The sequence below is a fragment of the Pteropus medius genome, unplaced genomic scaffold (genome assembly GCF_902729225.1).
Source record: "Pteropus medius unplaced genomic scaffold, Ma_sr-lr_union100, whole genome shotgun sequence".
Taxonomy (NCBI): Eukaryota; Metazoa; Chordata; class Mammalia; order Chiroptera; family Pteropodidae; genus Pteropus; species Pteropus medius.
Window position 1 is genome coordinate 2,095,307 of NW_024345872.1, and position 27,688 is coordinate 2,122,994.

Sequence of the window (27,688 nt, forward strand, 5' to 3'; positions counted from 1 at the left end):
TACATATGCACACTTTGTTCTAAAATCTTCTAAGAAGAGATAAAGATGATGACAGATTTAAAGGAGAGTATGAGTAGTAGATCCTCATAAGGTCAACGGAAAAGGAGGAGGTATATCTAGGGATACCCTTTCAACTTAATCCTATAGCCAGAACCTGTATGTTGGATGAAGGCTCAAGGATACTAATCTTTATATTTCTCTTTTCTATTATTAGATCTACTTTGCTGTTTTCTCTTGGCTGTGACAATATGTCTGATGGTCATAATAGCAGTTGACTACCAGTACAAACAAGAGTACCACACATAAATTTTGTGGGAGGTTCATCAACTTTATCAAAAAGTGTTATAGGACCACTGGCCTCATTCTGTATTTGATCATCATCATAATCATATCACCACCCCAGTTTCTTGACCAACCAACCACAGAACCATTGCCAGCCCCACAAGATCCATTGTCACCAAGAGCCCACTTGCTACAGCTTTTAGTCATATTTTATCTACTGAGGAGAGCATTGAAGCATGGAGGCTGTGTCAGTCCCTGCACTAGTTGGTGGGCTTGTTGATTGTGTAGCCCAGTTAATAAAAATAGCTGAAGAGATCTTACAGTTAATTTCACAAGAACAAGTTCCTTTTGTGGAGCAAAATCATACAGCAGAACAGGCAGCAGCAAATCCACCTTCTTCTGAGGAAGCTTCACTACCAGACCTCCCTGATCTCTCAGATTTAGAATCAATACTTACACCAAGAGAAGATGAAGATCTAATGTTTGATATAGATCAAGCTATGTTAGATACAGAAAACTTATATGAAGATGTACTCTCCAGTATAAACGATGACTTAAGTGGATAAGACCTAATTTGCCTCTACCAGTATGTGAGAACTGATTGTTTCTCTGTTTCAAATATTTTCTGATGTTTCTGAATATTAGCAATATGAGTTTTCTCCTAGTTCCTCTGTTTCAAATATTTTCTGATGTTTCTGAATACTAGCGATATGAGTTTTCTCCTAGTTCCTGTTTCAAATATTTTCTGATGTTTCTGAATATTAGCAGTATGAGTTTTCTCCTAGTTCTGTGCATTTTCATTACTAATATCTCATAGAACAAGTAATATTTGATTTACTTCCAGCAGAGGCTCTTTTCTCCTTTGTATTTATTTTAAAAGCTCTGGCTTTAGCCATACGATTCTTTCTTTACTTGTACTTGTCCTGCTAGGATTCCTGATAAGAGGAGCAAACAATAGCAAAGAAAAGAAAACTCACCTAACACTGGAGTGAAGACCTGATGAACTGTATTACATCTTGAGACCCAATTTCAGTGTTCTACAATGAATGGAAACTAAGAGAGGCATATCCCCCAGGATGGCTTTATAGCGAATACATTTACATTGACAGGACAATATTGGGACACTTATACTTAAGAAGATATAACTCCTTACTTAAAAAGGCCCCCATACTAGGCCTTTAGGATGGAATATTTCAACAAAAGTATGCCATAGCAGACTAGGGGAAATAATTCTGAAAAGGCAGCATATACCAGATAATAAAACTGCAAAAAGTTTTTCAGATAACTTTGGCCAGGGAGAAACCTTTGAAAAAGCTGAGGCCAGGAGTTTCCAATGCAGGACAGTTTACTGAAATGCTGACCCACATTGTAACTACTCTGCAGTATTGTGCCCCAAATGGAAATGGCAAATTATACCAAATAGCAAGAGAGAAGTACTAGTACTAGAAGGGCTAGATAAAGCCCTACAAGGACTATTCACCACTGGAAAGTCAAAACACTCACAGTATAGGCTTAGAGATTATGGTTCACAAGTAGAAGTGGATAAAGTATATTTAATTTGGTATAACTAAATTTATAAAGAAGATCTAATAGACTTATTATAGTGAACCTGCTGCAGCTTTGATATAGAAATCTTAACTATTGAGAGATGTAAACAATATGAATGTAAACAAGTGTGAACTGGTATTTAGCCACAATAATTCTATAGATACCAGAAGGGGAAAACGTAATGTTTAGAGGACCCCCATATCAAAACAGAAAGGGGCCAAATAAATATGCAGGAAATTCACTGATGGTACTAATTCCATGCCATTTGGAAGAATAGCTACCCTTCAGACAACCCCATGGACACTATGGTCCTCCTTCCTGGAGAACAGCCTTTTCATCATGCGACACAAGCAACAACTAGATAAAGACATAAAAGTGTGCCATTCAACAAAGTGCTATATGCAAATTGTGTAGAAATGACTCATAAAAGTCAATCCACACTGGTGGAAACCAGACTGTACCAATTCATATAGAGTCCTAAAGCATATTTTAGTCAAAGGAATTAAAATATTTAATATAGATAACTTCAGAGCTAATCAACATGACAGATGCTGTATCTAATACTGAGGTCTGCATACACAGATAATTAGCTACCTTTAAAGGTAAATGGGAGAAATTATACAGTATATAGCTAGGTTTTATTTGGATGGGCAGTAGCAGGAGAAGCATAAGTCAGTTTTGCCACTGAATTTCAGGATATGTTTATTTAACAAATTTAAGACAGAGATTGCTGTATCAAGAAAAGCTACCACAGACCCTTTTGAAAAGTCAGAACTATGGAGTTACTCAAACATATTAGTATGAGAAAGTTCCACAATAGACTTCTATGTGGAAAGACTGATAGAGTAGATAAAGATACAGGAGACTTAGAGGGGGTGTACAAAGACACAAAGAGGAGAAATAAAAGTTATATCATCAAGCAATTACTGTGGATAATTACAGGCCATACTACAGCAGCTTGAGGGACTTTGCTGATGTAATAACTGACCAAACTGAGCCTGTCCAAAATGGCAACAGTTTTCTGTTTCTATGAGTCTTGTTTTGTTCATTTGTTGTTCTTTAAGATTCCATATGTAAGTGAAATCATACGGTATTTGTCTTTCTCTGTCTGACTTATTTCACTTAGCATAATACCTTGTATGCTTTAATTAAAGGTTTAGAAACAGCTAGGAAAGATGTAAACCCTTCACTAGGAATTTGGACTTTAGGAAATTAGGCTATAATTGTGTGTCAAAATAAAACTCAAAGCATGAATACTTGGGTAAGATCAGGAAACATATCCAGGGAGAGACCATAAGTTTGCTACAAATTCTATTTAGTGAGCAATTTAACTGTAAATGGACAGATCTGGTGTTCCTCAAAAATTATAGATTCTGAAGGGTAGCTATTACTCCAAGTAGAACTTTATAACAATTCTACTACAGTTTAGTGTAAGCTTGTTAAAATTGTTAGTGTTAATGAGAGCATACAAGCAGCCATGCTAACTTAAGCAGGTCATCGAAATACACCAAGAGGAATATGTGAGACTACTCCAGACCTTCAAACAAGATAAAGCTTGAACCAGCCTATAGAACAACTAATGGTCAACATAGTCCTTAGGTATCAAAGCAGGAAGATGCTACAACTTTGTAATATGTGAAGCTGGCTACCTGCTTGGCTAAATGGGTCACGCGGGAAGATTGTACTGTAATGGCACTTTAGGATTAGATAAAATATATTTCAATGTTTGCTTTGATTGTGTGATTATATGTGTTTAAGAATTGTTAAGATGTAACCCTGCTCCAAGCAATAGATTGTTGTATTAAATATGTTTGTTCTGTGGAACAGAATTGGAAATAGAGTTAATAGTGATAAGAAAAAAATGTATGAAATAAGAAAATACTTAGGAACTAGAGGTAGTAGGGAAGGTGTTTTCAGGAGAGAGAAGATATATAATTGAGTTATGTAGCTGTTATGGTGGAAAACCATGGCATAGTTAGTTTCTAAGCAGGTTTATGAACCTAGCCCTGTTTTTATCACATGAAAATTAGCTAACACTAGGTTGTTGATACTGATAGAAATAGCTGGTTGTCAATTGACATAAATTGTGCACTTAAAAGCCCAGTTAGAAAGAGATATATTAACTAACTTGGCGGTCCACTGATTGGATACCTCTGATTGGAATCCTGCATCTCTTTTCCTGGAGAATGGAGAGAGTGGCTGGTCCTTTATCCAAACCAGCCCTTTCCTGGACCTTCTTTTGAGACCAATGCAAAAGCCAATCCTTGCATGGCATGGAGGGATAGGGAGGGAGACAGGCTCATCATTCTGAGACAAATATAAAAATGGGAAAACCAAGAGAGATAGGCTGGTAGATGGCAATGAATTAGGAAGCACAAATCTTTACGCTGTGTGCTCTGGCTAAAGTGTGTGGGAAGTTGTGATTACACAGTTGCATCTTTATGTGTGATGATTACTGCCAGTTATTAGATTACAATTGAATATAATCCTTATTAGCTATTGAATCACATCATTTTATTGTTATATGTTTTAACAGATTTTAACTAATAAACTTTCTCTTACAAATCAGAGTTTGTGGTCATCTTAAATTACTTGGTGGTGAATTTGGAGGCTACTAAACAGGCATAAAAGAACCCCATTCAACAGAAGGTAGAGTATATCCAGAAGTCTGAAGTTCTACTTTTGGCTTTGTTAGATAATCCTGAACAAATCTCTGAAATATAGTCTCTTCTTGTTTGTAAAATGAGAGTTATAATAATTTTTCTGCCTATTTTCAATGGTAATAAGGACTAAATAAAATAATACAGTTTTCAATATATCTGACAATGGGACAGAATATATGAAATCATGGCTTTTTAATATCTGGAAAATGTATATATGACAATACTTGCAAGTCTATGTGATGAGATTATCCAATAATTTTACACTTGTTTTATTAGAGATTAGCATATCCTTAATTTACTCCATGTCAAAGTTACAGTTTGGACTCAGCTTTTGTTTTATTTTTCTGAGTTTTTTCTTTTATCAAATTTTATTAAATTCTTTTGGGGAGTCTACTCGAGTTCTATTAGGAGTAGTAATGAGGGAAGAAATGAAAAAGCATTCCAAGAAATAGTGAATTATATTCCATTTAAGGTTAAGATTTAGTTCATGTAACACTGAACATTATTAACCCACTATTATCCAACTAGATTTTAAAATTTTTTTTTTACATCAAAGCTTACTATTGTGTTCTTGTATTGATAAGCCTTATCTTAATAGATTGGAGGTATTTAGTCATTTCCTCTTGGACATACTTATCACTATTTCAAGGATTTTATCCTTGTAGCCCACATTTAGAACTTGTTTTTCTTCTGCCTATATCACCCTTAGCTCACCAACCAACCAACTACCCAACCAACTAAAAAACCTTAAAAAAAGAAAAAATAACCTCTAGTTCTTGAAGTCGTTTGGGAGTTATTTGTATTGACAGAACTATCTATCCATCAGTCTGAAGTATCACTTGAGGGTAATAAAGAGTCTTTGAAGGTAATCTCCATTTATACCCCTGAAGAATGACCTACATATTAGCAAGGTAAAGAAAATCACTGAACTCTTTACCCTTTGTCACAATTTAATCTTAAAGACCCCAGTCAAATGCCGAAAGGATTCTCAAGAGGTCTTTTTTACTTTAACACGAGTATGCATGTAAAGTGGATAGGGAGCCACAGTTAAGAAACACAGCTTTAGTGATTCAGATTCCTTTAATCAAAGATGCCATTAACAAAATATGTTTTTGAAAACATATAAATGCACATGCTTCTAGATTATAACAAATTCTGGCAATATTGATCATTTTAATAGTTTTATTATTACTTAAACTTGGAGCAATATTGGCCTTTCTTGAAACCATATCTTCTAAATTTTTAATGTTGGCAACTCTCTAACTTCCAGTTTTGGAAAATAAGTTGTGTTGCAGCTCATTTTATAAAGAAAAAAAAATATTGTCTGAGTTTTTTGTTTTTATGGGATACAGATTTTTAGCTTAAGGTCTAAGAGACATAGAGGTATGTTGTCTGAAACTTTTAGATATGGGTGGGCATATCTTTGAGTACTTTTCCCTGGTGCAGGAATCTCTAATGCTTCTCTCTTATAATACCTCCACGTGCTGAGAAAGTTTCCTTTAATACTGGGTATTTTTGCCTGGTTGCGATCTCAGAATGCTTTCAAAGAAGATTGAACAGGGTACCAGCAGGAATGACACTAGAAAGTGGAGAAATGGTGCATTTGCTCTTTCCTGTTCCGATTATAGACACTAAGAAAGTAACCTATATATCCTGAAGATAGAACCTCGTGGTCCAATTGGAATTAAACATGTAATCAGGTATGAAAACAAAGAAAAAATTTTCTTTTAGTTTAGTTGTCCTATTCCCATCTAGAGTTTATTTCTCCTTTGAGTAATTCTGGTTTTGGGAGATAATTCTTGTCCAGCCTTCTTCAGGGCCTGAAGCTTATCTGGAAAAGCTGGTCTTTAAAAAAATGCCTCCAAGTTGTTTAGGGGCTCCTGACATGCAGCACTCAAACCAAATATGTTTCACCAGACCCTGGGTTATGACTCAAAATGTTAATACATTTTTCTTCTTGATGAGTAAGCACACGTGAAATAAATGCTTCTAAAGAATTTGAGGAATTTTTTCTAACAGAAAAGCTGAGTTCATTTGCCCTATATATAATAGAAGGATAAAGTTAGTTTTAATTGATTAGTGTCTGAAGAAAAAGGTTAGTTGGCCTTGTTCCATCACATCCTACATAAAGGGGGTTTGTACTGTGAAAATTGGTGCTCAAGTGTATTGTATATAATAAATTATCAAGACTGACCTTTTGTACTTGTGGCATTAAGCACTGTGTATATGTTTTACTTTTTTAAAGACTAGATTATGGATATTTATTGAACAGACAGTTTGCTTCCTCAGATCCAGGACTTCTGAGAATGAAGTGCTGACAGACACCTGGATTATTGGAACCTCAGTAGCTTACAGGATAGTGTTTCTTATCCAAACACACTCAACTTGAAATTACCAAAACACCCCAAAATAAGGACATTGCTGATTTATTCAAGCTGAGAGTATTCAGCCTTAGAGTAGACATGTAGATTGAATAGAGAGCAATTAGAGACTGCAGTCGACCCTTGAACAACAAAGGTTTGAACTGCGTGGGTCCAGTTATATGTGGATTTTTCCCAATAAATATGACAATACTGTAAATGTATTTTTGTAATGATTTTCTTAAAAACATTTTCTCTAGCTTTATAGCTTTATATGTTAATGTTTATGTTATCTGGAAGGCTTCTGGTCAATAGTAGGCTATTAGTAGTTAAGTTTTGGGGGAGTCAAAAGTCAAAAGAAAAAGGATTTTCAACTGCATGGAGGTCGACACCCTTAACCTCTATGTTGTTCAAGAGTTAACTGTATACTCATTTGAGACTAAATGGAACTGCAGGTTTTTTTTTAAATACTATATTTCATAGATTGGGAAGGATTACAAGATTTTTAGTAGAAATGCAGTCACAATTCAGAAGATATTTATAGATTCTGATGAGTATAAATCATGTTTTACATTCTGGAAGTGGTGTCTTTGGAGTGCAAACCTTAAGGTGTATCTGGATTCTCAAGCTTGCCTTGCTTATCGGTGTAGCTTCATTTGAAGAGAACCTAAACTTAAATTGATCTATCACCATTGTTAAGATAATTTATCTTGGAAGATTTGGAGCTAAATATATAAATTCCAAAATAATTCCAAAGTCTCTGGCCATGAGATTAAACTTTGGGCCATTTAGGGGTTTATGTGAAAGTATATTCTTTTTCATGAAATTATTGACATTGAAGTTCACTCACTATCTTTGCTGCATTTGCTGCAAACCTGGTGTTGGAATTTGATGTGCTCTGACTGAAATAGTTCATTTGGTCTATTAAATTTCAGAGTTCTCATTGATTTGATTCACAATGATGAATGGATACCACCAAGCCTAAAATTGTTGCTCTTTGCACAAATATAGTGCTTTTTGTATTACTTTTGTATTACTGCCGAATATTCATAATTTTGAAAAGTTAAGAGGTACTGCTTTGCCAGTATTATGGATTAAAAATAATGTGGTCTGCAAAATACGAAACTCCAACTGTATGGGCTCACTATTGAAAAGAAAAATGGATACCCCCAAACTTGTGCATCTTCAAAAAAATGATTCCTGGTGGTGATGGTTGCCCAACAATGTGAATGTACTTAATGCCACTGAACTTAAAAATTGTTAAAATGGTAAATTTTGTTATGTATATTTTACCACAATAAAAACAATCAACTTTTCTTCTTGAATGTACACAGTACACAACAAATGGACTCAAAACAATTTTGGAATCTCTGGTGCTTAATTAAGAGGACAAAAAGTAACACAAGCCCGTGGCACATTCTGGTTGTTATAATGATAGCTGAGAAGTATATTGTATGAACATATAGTAACATGGAGATATACTGTAATAAAAAATAATAAGATAAATTATGAAATAGGAGACAAAGTTTCAGGAATATAAAAGACTAAAACATGAGGGAAAAATGTTGTAAAGGTTAATGAGGGCTAGAGAGCAGTGAATGTAGAACCCAAGAGTGAGTCCATGGTCATATGCTAAGCAGATTCCCATGAAAGTGAGGAAGTCATCATGATGGTTTCCAAATAGAGCTGTAACTAAAATTTGCAAATGAAGATTATATGAGCAGAAGGAGTCAAGTGATAAAGTAGTTGGGAAATGATCTATTAAATACAAAATTGACAAAATATTGCATTGAAATTGAAAATAAAAGCTTTGTCAATTTTCAAGGGTATGGGAACCTGAAATTGTTAAGTTTATCTGCTATCTAATGAGGTAAGGAATACAAACTTTAGTTATATTCTGCAATATCTATTTTGTAATACTGTATTCCCATTAAACATTTTTCTCATTTGGAAGCAATTTATGTTCTAAAAATACCTGTGATTTTTTTCTCACAGTATTATAACAATTTATGTAAAGTGAAAAATACACTGAAACTGTAATATATATCATTAATGGAAATATACACATATATCAAAGTGAAGAAAAGTCAATTAGACTACAGCAGACTACTTAACACAACTGATACTATACATCAACAGTAGGGTGGTGGGAATGAATAATAATAGCAGCTAATATTTATTGAATGCCTAATGTATGCTGAATATTGTGCATATTACCTGTTTTATTTTATTTAAATGTATGCTGAATATTGTGCATATTGTTTTATTTTATTTAAACTTTATATTTGTACAGGGAGGTAAGTGCTCTTGTTATCCCTGTTTTTCAGAAGAGAAAAGTGAGGTTAAGTAATTGCAGTATTAGTGAAATACTTAAAGCAATTAGTGGCAAAAACAGGATTAGCAGATGTGGATGGGCCTATCCATTTACCATTTCCCCCAACTCACCCTTTCAGTCTTTATGTTGCTTCTTTTGTCTTTTTTTTAATTCCCTTCAAGGTTGCCCCTGGTACTCATTTTTGCCTAATTTCAAAGATATAGTATATATTTTTCTTGTCTGAGAGAAAGGGACCTGGTAAGCACACAATGTGATTTGCCTCAGAGCTTGGACCCATGAAGGGGTGGTACTGCTGTTTGCCCTTCAGATGGCAAACACCTCTTGGTTCAACCTGTTTGAATCTGACTCCTAGTAGCATTGGCAGAGGGATGAAAATGGACATTGAAGTACTTCCTGTGCCATACTAGCATTTTCTTATTTATTTCCTATAATAACTCTATGAAGTGGAGGAACTGGTGTCATGTTATCTCTATTTTATAAATGGAAAAACAAAACAAAACAAAAAAACCCAAATGTCCTGAAAATTTGAGCGACTTTCTTCAGGTCATACAGCTTGTGAGTTGGAGTTCCATCCTCAATTTCTTCGGCTCCAAAGTCCCTGCTCTTTATACTGTACCATGCTGCCTCCTTAAAGAGCCAAATTAGGCTACTAGGCTAGCTGGGAGGTTCCCCAAAATTGTTTGATTCGATGGCATAGAACAGCACTGGCTAGATTGTAAATGTGGCCAAGCTGGAAAACAAAACCTCTTCTGAGATCTTGAACTGACCTCCCTCAAAGACATGAATGCTGAAGATTTGGAGGTCACACCATGGCAGATGTTTCTCCAGCCTTCTATAGAACTACACACACTGAATATGACTCCATTTTTCGAATACATGTCCTAGCCTTCTTGCCAAGGGGCTGCAAAGGACTTAGTTCTGTCAATAATTACCAGTATCCAGATAGTGAGCCATCCATGATCACTGGCTGCCATGTCCTAGTATATAGGGTAGGGTCTTTTCTTATATGCTCTCAGAACTTCTTCAGAGCACTTACATTAATTTGTAATTATATATTCAGTAATGTTATCATTTGCTTAATGTCTACCACTAGCTTGTAAGCTCCATGAAAGCAAGGCGAGAGAGTGCCTATTTTCTATATCTCATACACCTAGAACAGTGCTAAATAAACATTTGTTGAAATAATAAGCGCTTTCCTATCCAAGAATCAGATGATCAGTATTTTTTTTTTTTTTTTTACTTATCTGGCCATAAAATATGCAGAGGCTGTATGTGCCTTGGGTAAACGGGCCTGTTTTTGAGGCCTAATTATTTGTTAGAGGGCTAAATGGTAGAAAAATGCTGATTCTTGCTCTACTACTCTGGACTCTGGAGGTCTTAAGTTTACTGGAAAGCAGATAAGGGCTCACCTTACCTCTTTTTGGTGGTATTTGATTGCCACTTTCAGCTTGGCTAGGTCATGGTACTTCTGAGGGTCAAGCTCTTCACTGTGGTCATCTCGATGGTTGAGGATGATCTCCAATTCCCGAGAGCTCCGAGCTTGGTCCAACAGGTCTTTGGCAAAGAGTTTGCACTGTTGGGAAAGCTCTTCATACTCAGCCTTGAACTCATTCTCTACCTTGCTGAGCTCCTTGAGCTCCCAGCCCAGGCGGAAAGCAGTTAAGATGGGGTCCTCGCTTGATAAAGCAATGAGTGAGGGGCTTGCCAGAGCTTTATAGATGTTCAGCCTGGAGCGGGAGTGGCGCAAGCTGTCTACTTCTGAACTGGACACACATTCCACACAGTTGCAGCGGATCTGGTGAGGCCGTGGGATAGTGACCCGTTTTTGGACAAGCAATTTGATGATTTCGTAGTTGTTAGTGTGGGCGGCCAGCATGATGGGAGTGATGTCTGGTGTGAACTCCGAGAACTGGGTGTCCATCATCAGAGTGGGGACCTTGGCACAATAAAACAAGCATAAAAGAGCAGGATTAAGGCTTGGAGGAAGAGGGAGCACAGGGTCTCTCAAGTGTCAGTGATTCAAGAATTAGAATCACCATTCTTCTGTCAATTCTTCTGACCATAATAGCTATGTGAGGAATGCTTACTGTATGCAAGGCACTGTTTTAAGTACTTTACATGTATTTATTCATTTAATTTCCACAACAACCTTTTGAGGTAAATATTCTCAAATGAAGAAGCTGAGGCACACAAATGTTAAAGCATACATATGGTTACATATGGTTACATAGCTTTTAGTAGCAGAGCCAAGATCCAAACCCAGGTAATATGGCTCTTAAAATTATGCAACCACAAAATGACCAATTCTGTCTGAGGCTTAATGTGGAATACAGAGAAGTAAAGGACATTTTTCCTGACCTTCTGGAGCTTAGCTTGGTATATCAGACTTATACAAAATTGGTATGAAAGAGTGTATAGTAGTATGTGTTCAGTTTCAAATGAGCAGCAGAGATTGTAGGAATATTTGAAAAGCTAAAGACAACCAGTAATCTTAATGACCATGCCACTAAATCAAGCACAGGGAACTGAAGAGAAGATAACCTCAAATGGTTACAATGACTTTATATGTATGTAGGATTTCAAGAGACCAAAGACCAAAGCCAGACAGTGTTCCTCCAACTTCCTGCAGGTCCCAACAAGGTAGAGAGAATTTATTAGGAAGAAGTACTCTGTATATGATAACCTCTAGGCTTGGGGGAGGGGTTACCAGTAGCAAAAGGACCTTTGATAAAATTGCTATGTCCATGATGTGATGCTTGGTGTAAATAGCAGATGTAAGTGAAAGGTATGGGTATCCAGGAGCATCTCTGGGTGAGTGTGCAGAGCCTGATCAATGAAGAAAAAAAATCTTTCAACTTTAAATGTGTATTTTGGGATCCAGTCTGTTCTCAGTCTAATAGTGAAACTGAGGCAGCTCACTAGACCCACAGAAGAGTCTCAGTGTACTAGGAATCTAGAGCTAGAGAATGAGGAGGACCAGAATAGTCACAGAAGACCTCATTGAGGTCTTTGAACTGATTATTCAAAGCACATATAGGATTCCAGGAAGTTATGAAATATTGATCTTAATACACTTAAAAAAAACAGTTCCAAACACTTATTTTAACTGGGGAGAACATTGAGATGGATAATTGAGATTCTCACAGAATAGACAAATATTGTTTTAATAAATTTTTTACTCTTTTTTTTTTTTTAAGAAACTCACAATTGCTGGAGAACTGACAAAAGGATAAGTTACGGTTTTTGAACATCTTTGCCTTTTTCCCATCTTGGATGAAAGATCCCAAAAAGGAAAGTGGCCAGAAAATGGAGTGGGGGAAAGGTGGAGGAGAAATATGGGGAGGAGCTTGCAAGAAATCTGTTTCCTTTAGGGAGTGGTTGTACCAGCCTCCGAATAGTTGAAAGCTGGTTGCACATTGGTCATCAATTGCTTAGATAAAGAAGTGAGTAAACATTGTTAAACATTTAGAGGGAGTAGCTACAAACCATAAAGCAGGAAGTGAGCAATTGGCTCATAAAGTAAATTGGACAGAATAATCACAGAAATTAAGTCTACAGGCTAAGGAAGAAGTAGGTCTGAGTGGGCCTGGTAATGAACATAAATAAACACTACAACCAGCATAAAACCTAGAGGTGGGAGAGATGGGAGCTGAAATCTGAGAATTTACCCCTTCTCAGTGAGGAGGGGCATTCCTCACTCTCTGTCATGATCTAGATGCAGGAGGTGGGTGGTGTAGGGAAAAATCCCTGTGTTAGATTGGAAGTATGCACATGCTCTCTATGTGGTGCTCTTCCAGTCCTTTCCCCTCACTTCCTTGCTCTTTCTATTTCTCCTACTCTTTTATTTTCTTCTTTCTCTAAATCAATGCTGCCAGGTCTGTCCAAGACACACAATGGTACTTGTGAATATTGCTTACCCCCTCTTGTGTTATGGAGCTGAAAGGTTTCTGCCTATGCCTAGAATATGAAATGCTTTCTGGAGCCATCTGATTCCATTGTCTTTCAGTGCTCACAAGGAGCCTCTGATTCTCTATTTGGCTTTCTGGGTACGTGACACCAGAGATGAAATCTTTTCAAAAGAAAAACTGGTCTTCAGTGACCAACCATGTCCTCTCACCTAGACTGCCTTTTCCCCTCCAGTCAGCCTTGTCATTCACAGGTTGCCACACTTAGCTCATTCATTGCTCTCTGTGTGTATATTCTTGTTCGATCCCCTATGTGGAATGGTCTATCCCAATTTCTCAACCAGTCAAGGGCCATTTAAAGCCATGGTTTCTTTAATTGCTCCTCCTCTTAACTTGATCCCATCCCTTACTGACCACCTAGATGTTGTGGATACTAGGTTACATCTAAGACTTCACATTTCTGATACTGACATATATTTTTCTCTAATTATTTCACATATCTTTCTTGGCTCCTCAGTGAGCTTGTGAGCTCTTTGGAGGCAGAGCTGTCTTAGTGTGCTCTTGTTTTCCCATAGCATCTAGCACAGAGCTAGACACAAAACAATCACTCAGCAAAAAGGAATTAAGTTTCCTAATTTCAAATTAAGAAACTGATTCTCATTTACAACCCTTGCTCTCACAATTTGAGTCCATGTGAGCTAGTTTCCTTGTGTCTTTCCTTCCAATCTCTAGCTGAGAAGGTAGACATTTCAAGACTCTAAGGAGGGTTAGCAGATGGGCTTTATAGGGAATACCCTGAAGTCACAAAAACCTAGGACAGTCCCTGCCTGTCATTTTCATAATTTTATTAGTTCAAAATGGAGACTGACCCAGACTATAGATTTCTACTCCTCTTCTACCTTCTGTTTTGCCTCTCTTCATCCTGCTGTGTTTCCCTTTCTAGAATGTGCAGGGACTAGACTATCATCAGGACAGCCATGGTAAAGCAAGAGAGATTCTATAATGAGGGTCAGAGGTTTCTGATAATAATCAGGACTTTATGATATGGTCAACAACAGAAGCCAAACAGATAATAGGTAACAGAAATGAAGGCTAGGTGTGGATTCATATGCATAATTTTGATGAGTAAATGGTGAGAACTGGTGAACTGTAGAGCACATACCTTCTCAAGAAGGTCATCTGCTGCTCGGCTTCTTGTAAAATTGTTCTTTTAAGCACAAACGAGGGTCCAGTGTTGAAATTTTTCAATAGAAATCAGAAATATGGATTTTGGGGGTAGAAATTCTTAGTTTTAAATGTTGGCTCAAAAAAGTTATAGCATGCAGGCCAAACAAAATACATATGTGAGGCAATTTAGGCTTGAGTGAGTCCGTTTGTGACCTTTGAGCTAGCATATAAACTGGGAGACTAAGGAGGGTTGAGAGAGGAAGCTGGATTAGGCAGGGCACAGATGAGGAAAGGCCTCATTTGCCATGTTAAGGAGCTTAATGTTATCTGTTGGCCATAGGAAACCACCAAAGAGTTTTAATCAGGAGAGGGGCATAGTTGAACAAGTGTTTTACAAACATCAGCTTGGCTAAAGTGTGAGGAATTGGCAGTGGTAAAGGTGCTGCTAATGTTTCATAAGCAGCTTTCCGTGAAAAAGTCTTGATTTGTAGTGTTTGCCAATTCTGTGGTGTAAAATAGTCCTACTGTGGCCAATTTCAAGCTCCCAATATGACATCATGAGACATAGAATTGGGAAGAGGTGCACATAACCAGTGTAACCAGTTCTCATCAGCTGATGTAAGCTAGCTCCAACACACTATTGGATGAGTTTCAGAAAGATTAGTTAAAATATATCACTAGTCCAGGTGAAGAGATGGTGAGATCTTAAACTAAATAGTATTTCTAGAAATAGACAGGAAAGAACATATTTAAGACATTCATTAGATGCATCAGGTCATACTGGAGGTAAGATAAATTAAGGAGGTAAGGTTTCTGGTTTCCATGCCTGATTGAATGTTGTATCATCAATTGAGATAGTGAATACAGGAGGAAGAGCAGGTTTAGGATTTTTAAAAAGTTGAATTTTGGACATGTTGAGTTTGAAGTACCTATTGCTGCAACAGTAGCAGGAAATTTTATAGCCTTACCGTTTATCTTGAAAGAAAGGTCATGGCTGAAAATGTAGATGTGATAGTCTTTAGCCTATAATAGTAGTTGAAACCAAGAGAATGGATGGGATAAACCTCTGCCTACCCTAGCTCCTCCTTAGCTGGGCCTGCTGATCTACCCCAAGGATTCAGCCCAGAGAAACCGAGGCTTTGAAGTAGGAAGCACTCAAGTGGCAGGGCTCAGCCTCCTCCATTCCAAATTCCAATCTTTGGGGACTTGCATTATGGTACTCTCTTTTTTCTGTTAGTTTCTAAATCTCAGCTTCTTCCCCACCTTAGCACTAGTTTGTAAAACAAGATTTTTCTCTGGACCCCTAGTCCAGAGTTTCTTTTCATGTAATGGGCCTAATAGCTTAGGTCTAGTATATTTTCTGTATTATCAGTGCCTTTGATTGTGTTTGAGAGTTATTTTATAACCCTGTAAATTGTAATGCAAATATCTGGCAGAATGTAATTGATTATTGCCTTGTGAATCTGTTTGTAAATTCTTTCCATCTATTTGTAAATTTCTTTCAGCATTCCTGATGGCCTTGGTAATCAACCAGGGCACAGGGCCACGTGAGGGCCAGGATAACTAGATTGACATCAACTATATGATAGGCTTCAATACAAATGACCATTTATTATTTTATGATTTTTCTATTGGGCATTGATTTTGATAGAAGCACATCTGTCAGCAAAACAAAATCAGAATGAACAAAAAGAGGGTCTTTCGTGCAAAAAGAGGAGCTGAGTCCCTCTATTTTGTTTTAAGTAGTTTATAGCCATACGATTGAGAAGTAGGTTTATTGCCGTACAATTGAAAATTGGTAGATATTATTGAGAATCCCAGTTTAGGACTAGAAGACCTTGGGTGATAAAAATTAAGCTCAGTTGGTTCTCAGAGTGTAAATTACCCTTATAAAAGGGTAATTCTCACCATTACTCTCAAAAGCAGTGTGAGATAAACCTGAATAAAGAAAATGGCCTTTAAATTGGCTTGTGATAGGTAAGAGACCTTTTTTAAAAGGTATAAAGGAAACCAGACCAGAAATCCAGAAGCAAAATTCATGTTAAATAATGTCAAGAGTACTCCTTTTGCCAATTATGATTTTTCATTTCATGCTGTGTACACATGCCAAATGATGTTTTGTTTTAAAGTCATGCAGTTCATAAACAGGCATCAGACTTAAGGTTATATGATTGGAGGACAAGGCTTGAGAGAGGAGATTGTGTCACAATTATCAAGCAATTATTGATCCTCACTTTCCTGCTTCTCTTAGTTATTCACACATGAGGCAAGCCTGGCAGAGCTGGTACTAATCTCCAGAGACAGAATACTACTGTTCAACAGCTACTTTAAATATGGGCATAGTCCTTGAGGGGGGGAAGTGTTAATTTCTCTTCGCATGGCTATCTTTGATCTTTTCAGCAAAGGAAACATTATAAGGATGTCAACTGCTTTCCATCTTCCAAATCTCCAAATAGTGGTAAAACATCTTCAGGGTTGAATTTTGCATATCTGGTCCTGCTGCTTGCTGTTACATAGAGACATTTGGTGTATAGTTAAACAAAATACAGTGAAAATAGGAGGCCATTATGCGGGACAATCTGAGTTTCTCCAAGCTCAGAGTTAGGAGAAAAAATGGGTTTATGATCTGAATTATCCAGTTTGGTTTTCTGAAATGCACATAGTAGCTTTCCAAGTTTTCTCTTGAAGACTACACATGAGAAAATGTACTTAAATTGCAGCATGGAGAAATTCAGGAGACCTAAAATATAAGATCTTGCTCAATGACTGGCTCAGGCCCATGGACCTTACAACCTAGATTTCTGTCTCGGAGGTACAGGAGGAGCTGTTGGAGGAGAGCAGGAATTATTTCCATACTATCAATTTCAAAGTTATTATAAGACCACAGATGAAAAAGGGTTTTCTGGAAGCTAAGCCTCCCCGCATATTCGATCACCTTTGTTGCTCTTTTCTGTCGATAGACAAACAATCCCCTGCATCTATGGAGCCTTCCAAGAGCTAGGTGTTGTTTCCTTCCCCACTAGAAATTGGGGTTGGAATAGTCAAACATCTAGGGGCCTCAATCACTATCACCCTTGCAACTTGTCAAAACTTGCAGGGCAGGGTTGGAAAAGACCTTGGAGATGACATAGTCCAACCTCCTAGTAGATGTTTAACACTTTTTGGTAACACTCCTGCCCAATAACCATTCTGCCTCTGCTCAAACATACTCTGCAGGGGTATGCCATTCCACTTCTATCCAATGATGAGATTATGTTTTTGAAATTGGATGGCCACATTTTATTCTTCCCCATCAAACACTACTCAGCACTTTCAGGATGCTCTCTCTAGTATGAGACTCTTTATTAAAAATGTTTTTCTCAGAACAATAAGTGTTGGTGAGGATGCAGAGAAAAGGGAACCCTCAGACATTGTTGGTGGGATTGCAAATTGGTACAGCCGCTATGGAAAACAGTCTGGAGGTTTCTCAAAAATTAAAAATGGACATACTTTTTGACCCAGCAATTGCACTTCTGGGTATTTATCCAAAGAAAACCAAAACAATAATTTGTAAAGATCTATGTACCCCAATATTCATGGCAGCACAATTTACAATAGCCAAGATTTGGAAGCAACCTAAATGCCCATCAACAGATGATTGGATAAAGAAGTTGTGGTTCATATATTCAATGGAATATTACTCGGTCATTTAAATAAATGAAATCCCACCATTTGCAATGGCATGGATGGACCTAGAGGTTATTATGCTGAGTGAAATAAGTCAGAGAAAGATAAATACCATATAATGTCACTTACTTGCGGAATCTAAGGAACAAAAAAATACTAATCAAAAACAGACTCACAAATATAGAGGACAATTTGGTGATGGGGGGTTGGGATTCGGAGAATGGGGTGAAGGGTTAAAGAAGTACAAATTATTAGTTGATAGATGGTCATGGGGATGGGGAGCATGGCATAGGGAATGCAGTTAGCATTAATATATTTGTTAGGTGGAAAACCAGAGGGGAGAAGGAGAAATTAGGAAGATCATTTTATAAACTATATAAATGTCTAACCAATGTACTGTATACTTGAAACGAATAAAGAAACTAATTAAAATACAGTAATATGGTTCAAAAAATATTTTTCTGAGTAATTATGTGGCATGCAGCAAGCAGTGAGAATGTACTCCTTCCTATTTCTTGACTCCATCTTTGTGGTAGTGTCAGCCATGGCTGTGGTTGGTTCAATAGCCAACATGCAGTTCTTTGTCCATGTCCAGGAGCTATATACCCTTGAGGTCACTGGCCAGGAGACAGTTGCCCAGGTCAAATCTCATGGAGCCTCTCTGGAGGGCATCACCCCAGAAGATCAAGTGTCAGGCACACTTTGGAGGATGAGTCTACCCTTGGCCAGTGTGGGGTGGAGGACCTCACCATGCTGGAAGTAGCTGGCCATGCACTTGGAGGTAAAGTCCGGCCTGTGCTGGGAAATTGAGAAGTCAAACTCCTAGAGTGGCCAAAAAGGAGGAAAAACAGGGGGAGGAAAAGGAGGAGGAGACAGTTATGGGCTGTGTCAAGTGGGATGATGGTACTACATCCCTTCATCAATGTTGTACCCACTTTTGGCAAGAAGGGCACCGATGCTAACTGTTAAGTCCTTTGTGATACTAGTTTTCTTTAAAAAGCTACTCAGTTCAGTCAAAAAAAAAAAAAAGAAGAAGGAGAAGAAAGAGAAAGAGTAGAGGGGTGGAGGCAGAGAAGAAGAAGAAGAAAAAAAGGAAAAGAATGCTTTCCTGTCCTGTAGTTCATTCCCTCTAGGAACAAGAATAGCTTCTCACTCATCTGATCAACTTATGAATGCTGCTGCACTCAAAGGTCTTTCAGGAAATATTTCAGCCTTGTTCCAAAGAAGGAGTTCAGGATTGAGAGTACTAGCTCAGTGTTCTTATTTGACCATACTGTTCTGTCTGGCTATTGGGTTGTATTCTCCAATCCTGAAGACCAAGGGGGATAAAAATGACACTACCAGTTGAATCATTTAGTTGAATTTATGAATTCAAGCTTCCTCCTAGGTACTTTAAAGGAAAAAGTAGTGAGAATGACCGAAGAATGATTTCCATTTAAAGAGAACCTCACTCATTTAAATCACTTCTTCTAAATAAGATCTATAGCATTTTCTCCCAAATAAGTTCCAGGATCCAGAGAACACTTTCCATTCTCATCAGACAAGCTATTACCCAGAAGAGCTTAGCACTGACAGCAGAATATGCAAGCCCACCTTGTCCTGCTTCCTGATTTACAAATGGAAAAATCTAATTTAGAAATCATGGCAGTCTGCGGTTAAAATGATAGAGGCTTTAACACAGGAAGAAAGAAATCAGGCTCTCAACAAGGAAGGCAGAAAAAGAATGATGCCAAGGCCAAGCTGGGGCTCACCACTGTGTATTCCCTTAGTAGTCCAAAGGAAGGTTATTTGATTAGTAAAAGCTGTGAATTATGACCACATCTGTATCATGGATGAATTTGTCAGATCCAATGCTAGAGTCTGTTGGTTTCAAACTAAATAGGTTTGGTTATTAGACACAATATATTTTCTTTTTAGAGGACATGTTTTAATGGTCTCCTGCCTAAATTGCACTAACCTGGAGTCAAAGGTATTGTCACTTAGACACTCATGTGTCATCCTACCTGATGTCTCTAGATCCCTGCCATCTAACAAGAGAGACTTACTTCATGGGGTTAATGTAAGTCTTTTGAGGGGCACATTGGCTATTTTTTTTAGAGCAAATAGCAGATCCTTAAAATAACAAATGTTTGATTGAAAGAAGTTTTGTATATCTTTAGAATGTATTTTCTTTCCACCAAGAGCTGAAGTAGAGGAAATCGTTTAGCCTATAAGATGAAAGATTTAGGTTAGATGCAAGCAAGACAGTTCATAGTGCTAGACTGTATAACAGATGACTGTAGGATGACACAAAATCACTTTGAGTGGCTTTAAAGACAGAAAAACTTAATTTTAATGTAGTGGAAGTAACAATTGAAAAGTCAGAAGTTATGAATCTTGGCTCTGCTGTAAAAGACACTCTGTTATCCTGGACAAATCTCTCCTCTGTGAGCTTTACTGCCCCATCTATAAAATGGGGAGAAGGTGGACTAGACAGTCTTTCCAGGTCTGACATTCTGTTTCACTCATTCAAAAAACTATTTATGTGTGACAACATGGATGGACCTTGAGGGCATTATGCTACTGAAATAAGTCAGAGAAAGATAAATACCATATGAACTCACTTATATGTGGAATCTAAAAAAAATGAACTCAGATATGGGGAAGAGATTGGAGATTGGTGGTTGACAGAAGCTGGGGTTGGGGGATAGGGGAAATGGGTAAAAGTGATCAAGAGGTATAAATTTTTAGTTATAAAGTAAATAAGTCCCAGGGATGTAATGTACAGCATGGTGACTATAGTTAATAACACTGTAGTGTATGTTTGAAAGTTATTAAGATAACAAATGTTAAAAGTTTTCATCACAAGGAAAAAAATGTAACTAGGTATGGTGACAGATGTTAACTAGACTTATTGTGGTGATCATTTTGCAGTATATACAAATACAAAATCATTATGTTGTGCACCTGAAATTAATATAATGTTACATGTCAATTTTATCTCAATTAAAAACATTTATGGGGTAACTGCCATGTTCCAAAAGCTGTTTTGGGCACTGAAGATTCAAAAGTGAACAAAATAGGCAAAGTCCCTTCTCTAGAGAGGTGACACAAGCAACAAACATATGTCAGGTGGTGATAAGTGCTATGAAGAATCTTGAAGCAGGGCAGTGGGGGAGGTGCTATTTTTATATAAGGAGATGAAGGAAGGCCTGCCTGATAAGGTAGCACTGGAACATAAGAAAGAAAGGGAGCCAGCCGTGCAGCTACTTGGATGAGGAACATTTTAGGCAAAGACACTGAGGCTAGAACATTCCTGTAAAAGGTGAATATGGCTGGAGCAGATAGAGTGAGAAGAGTGGTAGGAGACGAGGGCAAAGAGCAGGGAGCTAGATATGCAGGGCGTTGTAGCCATTGGAAAGGACTTTGGAGGGCTTTGATCAGAGTGACATGGTCTGACTTATGTTTTAAAAGAGTGAATCAGTTGCTGGGAAAAGACTAGATTATGTGGGGCTGAGAGGGAAAGCAGAGAGATCAGTTAGGAGGCTATTGCAATTGTCCAGGTGAGGAGTAACGATGGCTTGGATAAGGGTGAGGTGGTAGGGTTGGTGAGAAGTTGTCAGATTCTAAGGTGATCCGGAATGATTCAAAACTTGAAATCTCTTGTCATGGACATCTCATGATATCCTCTATTCTTTGAGGCCCTTCCAGACATTATGAGTCTATATTTGCAGTTCATATACTTCAAACATGGGAAGCTTGATTTATCCCTTTTGTGAATTGCCAAACTTACTAGCTCTTCTCAAATCAACGTAGGGAAAAAAAACCCCGAGTAACACAATTGGGGCTGTTGGTAGCATTAATCTAGAGAAGGCTTCTCCTCCTTGAGCTTGTTAAGGTTGTTCTAACCCAGAGGTAAATGCCATTTTACCGACTGCTGAACAAGAAAACACTAAAAGCCTCTATATCACTCAGGGTTGCCTGATCATCTATTTTGATACTGTAGACCGAGACACGCTCAGTGTCCAAACAGATTTTTAATCTAGATGACTATGTGAGCATGGCATCAAATAAAGAATTTGGAAACTATCTTATTCACCTGATTAGTGTAGACAATTTGGAGACTTTAGACCAGAAGTAGTATAGATTCATCATGTCACATATATTTTCTCTTTTCCTCCCTACTAAGGAAATCAAGAAAATATTTTCCTGCATATTTGATACCTGCCATCTTTTTTGAAGTAGCAGTTCTCGTGCCAATGAAATCAGGGCAAGAATGGATTAAATGGATTTCTGCCATTGTTTGAGTGTTAGCACTCATTCTTCTGCTAAACACCAACCCTTCTGCCTGTTTGTGTCTCCTGTGTACTTCCCTTGGGCTTGAGGTGTAGGCCTGTCTAGTCCTCTTCTTCTGTACTGTCAAGTTGGTAAACTCTAGCTATAACGGCCATATAGATTTTCTTTCCTTTGAATAAAGATACTTAAGCACTAAACCGGAAACTTAAAAATAATGAATAGTTAAGCATGAATGCTCTTTCATCCAGGCTCTTTTATACCAGGAGACACAAAGATATTTTAAGTATCACATGAAAGAATTCTATAATTTTGTGCAAAAACGTTAAAAGATCAAGAACACAATTAGCTTTGCTCCAGACTTGCTGTAAAAGTCTGGATAAATCACTCCTCTAATAAATTAGAGTGAAATTTTTAAAGAAAGAATAAACTGCTCATGACGTTAATATACAAAAAATTTATACAAACCAGTAAGAAAAAGATAAAGTGTCTAGTAGAAAAATGGCTTAAAAGTGAATAATTGAGGAGTGATGTCAGAAGCATGGTGGCATGAGGGATCTCCCCAGGTCTCTCCCCTTGAAATAACAAGCTGAACATCTACAACTCAACAGATAACACCGAACCTGCATACAAGCACGTCTGAGAGCTCTGCGCATCAGAGTCTGGGGGGGTAGATTGGGAGAAACAAAGGAGCTGCCGTACTTAGCTGGAGATCCCTGCAGGAGGAGGAGGTGGGGAGATTTTACCGCTGGTTCTCCAAACAGTGCTACCTGAGTAATCAGCATGTTCCACGCAGCAGAGCCCAGGGATCAGGGCAGAGAGTGGAGCCGGGACTGAGCGCAGAGGGGTAACAGCTGTGTCTTAGCAGTCACCACTGCCAAGCGGGAGGCTGAGTCATGGAGCCTCGACAATCCCCCACCCCACACCAACCCAGAGCATTCCCTCCCCCCACCCCAAATCCTCTCACAGCATGTGACGGCCCCAGGGGAATTTGCGAAACTGGTGCTGAAACCTGCACTACAGCTGGTACCAGAGACAGGCACCATTGATATAGAAGCAGGACAGCTGAAACCTGGGGGACAGCAATAGGGGAAGGGAAGCAGCCACACACACTGCAGGCCTCTCCCAATTAACCTCATCCCTAACAAGTCCGGCTGAGTCAGAAGGAAGCGGAACATTGCATCTGACTGTTGGGGCAGTAACAAGATTTCAGGGACTCTTCAGAGTCCCAGACCTCCATCGCCCATCGTACTTTTTCATAGGGACAAAGGCCTGAGATTGAGCCGACCTGATCGTAGAGAAAGTACACAGCCTACCAGAGAGAAAGGAACATTTTTAGCCTCAAAGCAGAGACCCAATAGACTTGGACGCCACCTACTGGAAATCAAAAGAACTGCTTCTTACCAACCTGCTAGAGAGATTACTACACAATAATTTCTTTTTGTAAAACAAACAAACAAACAAACAAACAAAAAAACAGAGTACACTCCCATTAATGCCCAGGTGGAGAAATAGTCCATCAAATGCCATGAACAACCAAGGTGACAAGGCAGCTCAGAAAGAAAGTGAAAAATCTCCAGAAAATAAGCTTAAAGACAGAAATAAGCGATTTAATAGAATTCAGGATTGCACTTCTGAAAAAACTCAATGAGATGCAAAAAATTCTGACTGACAATTCCAAGGAGTTAGAAACAAAATAAATGAAAAATGAATATTTTAGCAAGGAGATTGAAACCCTGAAAAAGAATCAAATAGAACTTCTAGAGATGAACACATTAAAAGAGATGAAGAATGAAATAGCAAGCTTAGGTAATAGAGCTGGCAAGAGGGAGGAAGGAATTAGTGATATCGAAGACAGAAATCTGGAAATGACAGAGAATAAAGAAGAGAGAGATTTGAGAATAAAAAAAAAGAGCAAGAACTCTGCAAGAACTATCTGACACCATCAGGAAAAGCAACATAAGAATAATGGGTATACCAGAAGGAGAAGAGAGAGAGGCCAGAGAACAGAGAGCATAGTCAAATAGTCAATGACAATTTCTCAAATATATGGAAAGAGCTGGATCTTTGAATCTAAGAAGCAAACAGAATACCAAATTATCTCAACCCCGAAAGCCTTCTCCAAGACACATTATATTAAAATTGTCAAAAATTAATGACAAGGAATTCTCAAGGCAGCTAGAGGAAAGAAGTCAGTAACTTATAAAGGAAAACCATTAGACTATCATCAGATTTCTCAGCACAAACCTTACAAGCAAGGAAGGAGTGGAACCAAATATTCAAACTATTAAAAGAAAGGAATTACCAGCAAAGCTCTCCTTTAAATATGAAGGAGAAATAAAGACCTTTCCAGACATACATAAGCTGAGGGGGTTATCCACTACAAGGCCTGCATTACAAGACATATCGAAGGGGGTCATTCCACTTGAAACAAAAGGATAAAAAAATACATAGCTATGAGGAAGATGACCAAGAGGCAGAAAGAAGCAGGGGAATGAAACCCTTATTAAGAACAAGGTATTATAAGCTTAAGTATTACATACTGGTCAAAGGATTTAAAAAAATTATGTTCTAAAAAGAGAAGAAGATAATACTACCGCAATTTAGAAATGAATGTTCAGCATATACGGAGAAAATTTGGGGCAACAAAAACAGAAGTGGGGAGGGGATAAAGATCCAAATCTGCAAAGGGGAATAGACTTAAGGTGCACACAGAAGAAAAAGGACTACTGTGTGTGTATATACTTTATATAAACTTAATGATAACTACACACCAAAAATTCAAAACTGAGGCATGTAACACAAAATGAGGGAACAAGGAAAAATCTGCAAAAGGCCACCAAATTAAAATAACAAACAGAGACACAAGGACAAAGAAAACAATGGAGACGCTGGGCTACCAGAAAACAAAAGATAAAATGGCTATAGGAGAACCTCATATTTCAATAATCACTGTAAATGTAAATGGACTGAATTCACCAATAAAAAGGCACAGAGTAGCAGACTGGATCAAAAAACAAAACCCAACCATATGCTGCCTTCAAGAGACACACTTTAGCTGCAAGAAAAAATGTAGACTCAAAGCAAAAGGGTGGAAAACGATAATCCAAGCAAATGGTATCCAAAGAAAAGCTTTACTTATATCTGACTAAATAAACTTCAAGATAAAAAAGGTAAAGAGAGACAAGAATGGACACTTCATAATGATAAAGGGAACCATGCATCAAGAACTAACACTAATTAATATCTATGCTCCCAGTTAGGGAGCACCAAAATATATGAAGCATCTCCTAACTGAGCTAAAAGGAGAAATGACAAAAACAGAATCAGAGCAGGAGACTTAAATACCCCACTGTCAGAGATGAATAGATCATCCAAACAGAATATAAAAAATGAAATAACATCCTTAAATGATACATTAGATCAATTGGACATAATTGACATATGCAGAGCCTTTCATCCCCAAACAGCAGCTTATACGTTCTTCTCAAGTGCACATGGAACATTCAAAAGGATAGACCATATTTTGGGACACAAAACTAGCCTCAACAAATTTAAGAAGATTGAAATCATACCAAGCATATTCTCTGAGAATAATGCTTTGAACCTGGAGATCAACGCTAAAAAAGTGAGAAGAACCACAAAGATATGGAGATTAACAGCATGATACTGAAGAATGACTGGGTCAGAGAAGAAATAAAAGGAGACATCAAGAGATACATAGAAACAAAGGAAAATGAAAGTACAGCATATCAAAACTTTAGGGACACAGCAAAAGCGGTATACAAGGAAAGTTAATATTATTACAAGCTTATCTCAAGAAATAAACACAAGCTCAGATAAACAAAAATACAAAAATTAGCAACTACAGTAAAGTTTCTGGATACAAAATCAACGTTCAAAAATCCATAGCGTTCCTATTCTCTAATGAGGAAGTGTCAGAAAAAGAAGCAGAAAAAATAATTCCTTTGCAATTGCAACAAAAAGAATACAATACCTAGGGATAAATTTAACGAAACATATGAAGGACCTATATAATGAAAACTACAAGATCCTATTAAAAGAAATTGAAGAAGATACAAAGATATAGAAAGATATTCCGTGTTCTTGGATTGGAAGAATCAACATAATTAACATGGCCATATTGCCTAAAGCATTATACAAATTTAATGCAATCCCCATCAAAATCCCATCGGCACTTTTGAAAGAAATAGAACAAAAAATCACCATATTTACATGGAAGCACAAAAGACCCCATTGCCAAAGCCATCGGAGAAAAAAGAATGAGGCTGGAGGCATAACTCTGCCTGACTTCAAATTATACTACAAAGCGACAGTCATCAAAACGGCATGGTATTGGCAACAAAACAGACACACGGACCAGTGGAACAGAATCGAAAGTCCAGAAATAAATCCATATATTTATGGGCAAATAATTTTCAACAAAAAAAGCCAAAAATATACAGTGGAGAAAGGAAGGCCTCTTCAATAAATGGTGCTGGGAAAATTGGAAGGCCACCTGCTAAAGAATGAAACTAGACTGCTGTCTATCACCACACACCAAAATTAACTCAAAATCTATTAAAGATCTGAATATAATATCTGAAAAGATAAAATGCATAGGAGAAAACATAGGAACTAAACTCAAGGACCTTGGACTTAAAGAGAATTTTATGAATTTGACCTCAAAGGCAAGGGAAGTAAAAGCTAAAATAAATGAATGGGATTACATCAAACTAAAAAGCTTCTGCTCAGCAAAAGAAACTATCATCAAGATACAGAGACAACCATCTGAATGGGAAAATATATTTGCAAGCAACGCCTCCCGTAAAGGCTTAATATCCAAAATATACAAAGAACTCATATGACTAGATAACAACAACAACAAAAAAAACAAACGATCCATTCAAAAACTGGGCAGAGGACCTGAACAGACACTTCTCCCTAAAGGACATACAAATGGCCAACAAATATATGAAAAGATGCTCAATATCGCTATCTATTATGGAAATGCAAATTAAAACCACAATGAGATACCATCTCACACCTGTTAGAATGGCTATAATCAACACAACAAGCAATAAGAAATGTTGGAGAAGCTGCAGAGAAAAAGGAACCCTCATACACTGCTGGTGGGACTGCGAATTGGTACAGCCACTATGGAAAACAGTATGGAGGTTCCTCAAAAAACAAGAATTGATCTACCATATCATCCAGCAATCCCTCTACTGGGTATTTACCCCAAAGACTTGAAAACGCATAGCTTAAAAGATATTTGTACACAGGTGTTCATAGCAGCATTATTCACAGTGGCCAGGACATGGAAGCAACTGAAGTGTCCTACGATAGATAATTGGCTAAAGAAGCTATGGTACATATATACAATGGAATATTCCTCAGCCATAGATGAAATGCTTCCATTTGTGACAACATGGATGGACCTCGAGATAATCATGTTGAGCGAAATAAGCCAGACAGAAAAGGCTGAAA

The 27,688-nt window shown here is 37.6% G+C and overlaps 2 protein-coding genes across 2 annotated transcripts in view; one reads left to right on the forward strand and one right to left on the reverse strand.

Annotated features, from left to right (window-relative positions):
* Window positions 1–27,688, reverse strand: part of TRPC5 (transient receptor potential cation channel subfamily C member 5) — a 178,250-nt gene that overhangs the window by 133,405 nt on the left and 17,157 nt on the right. Inside the window, exon 2 of the mRNA XM_039874758.1 lies at window positions 10,603–11,124. Coding sequence (XP_039730692.1) covers window positions 10,603–11,124 — 522 coding nt within the window. The remainder of the gene's footprint in view (window positions 1–10,602; window positions 11,125–27,688) is intronic.
* Window positions 519–848, forward strand: TRPC5OS (TRPC5 opposite strand). The gene has a single exon (XM_039874759.1). The coding sequence runs from the start codon at window positions 519–521 to the stop codon at window positions 846–848; it is 330 nt and encodes a 109-aa protein (XP_039730693.1).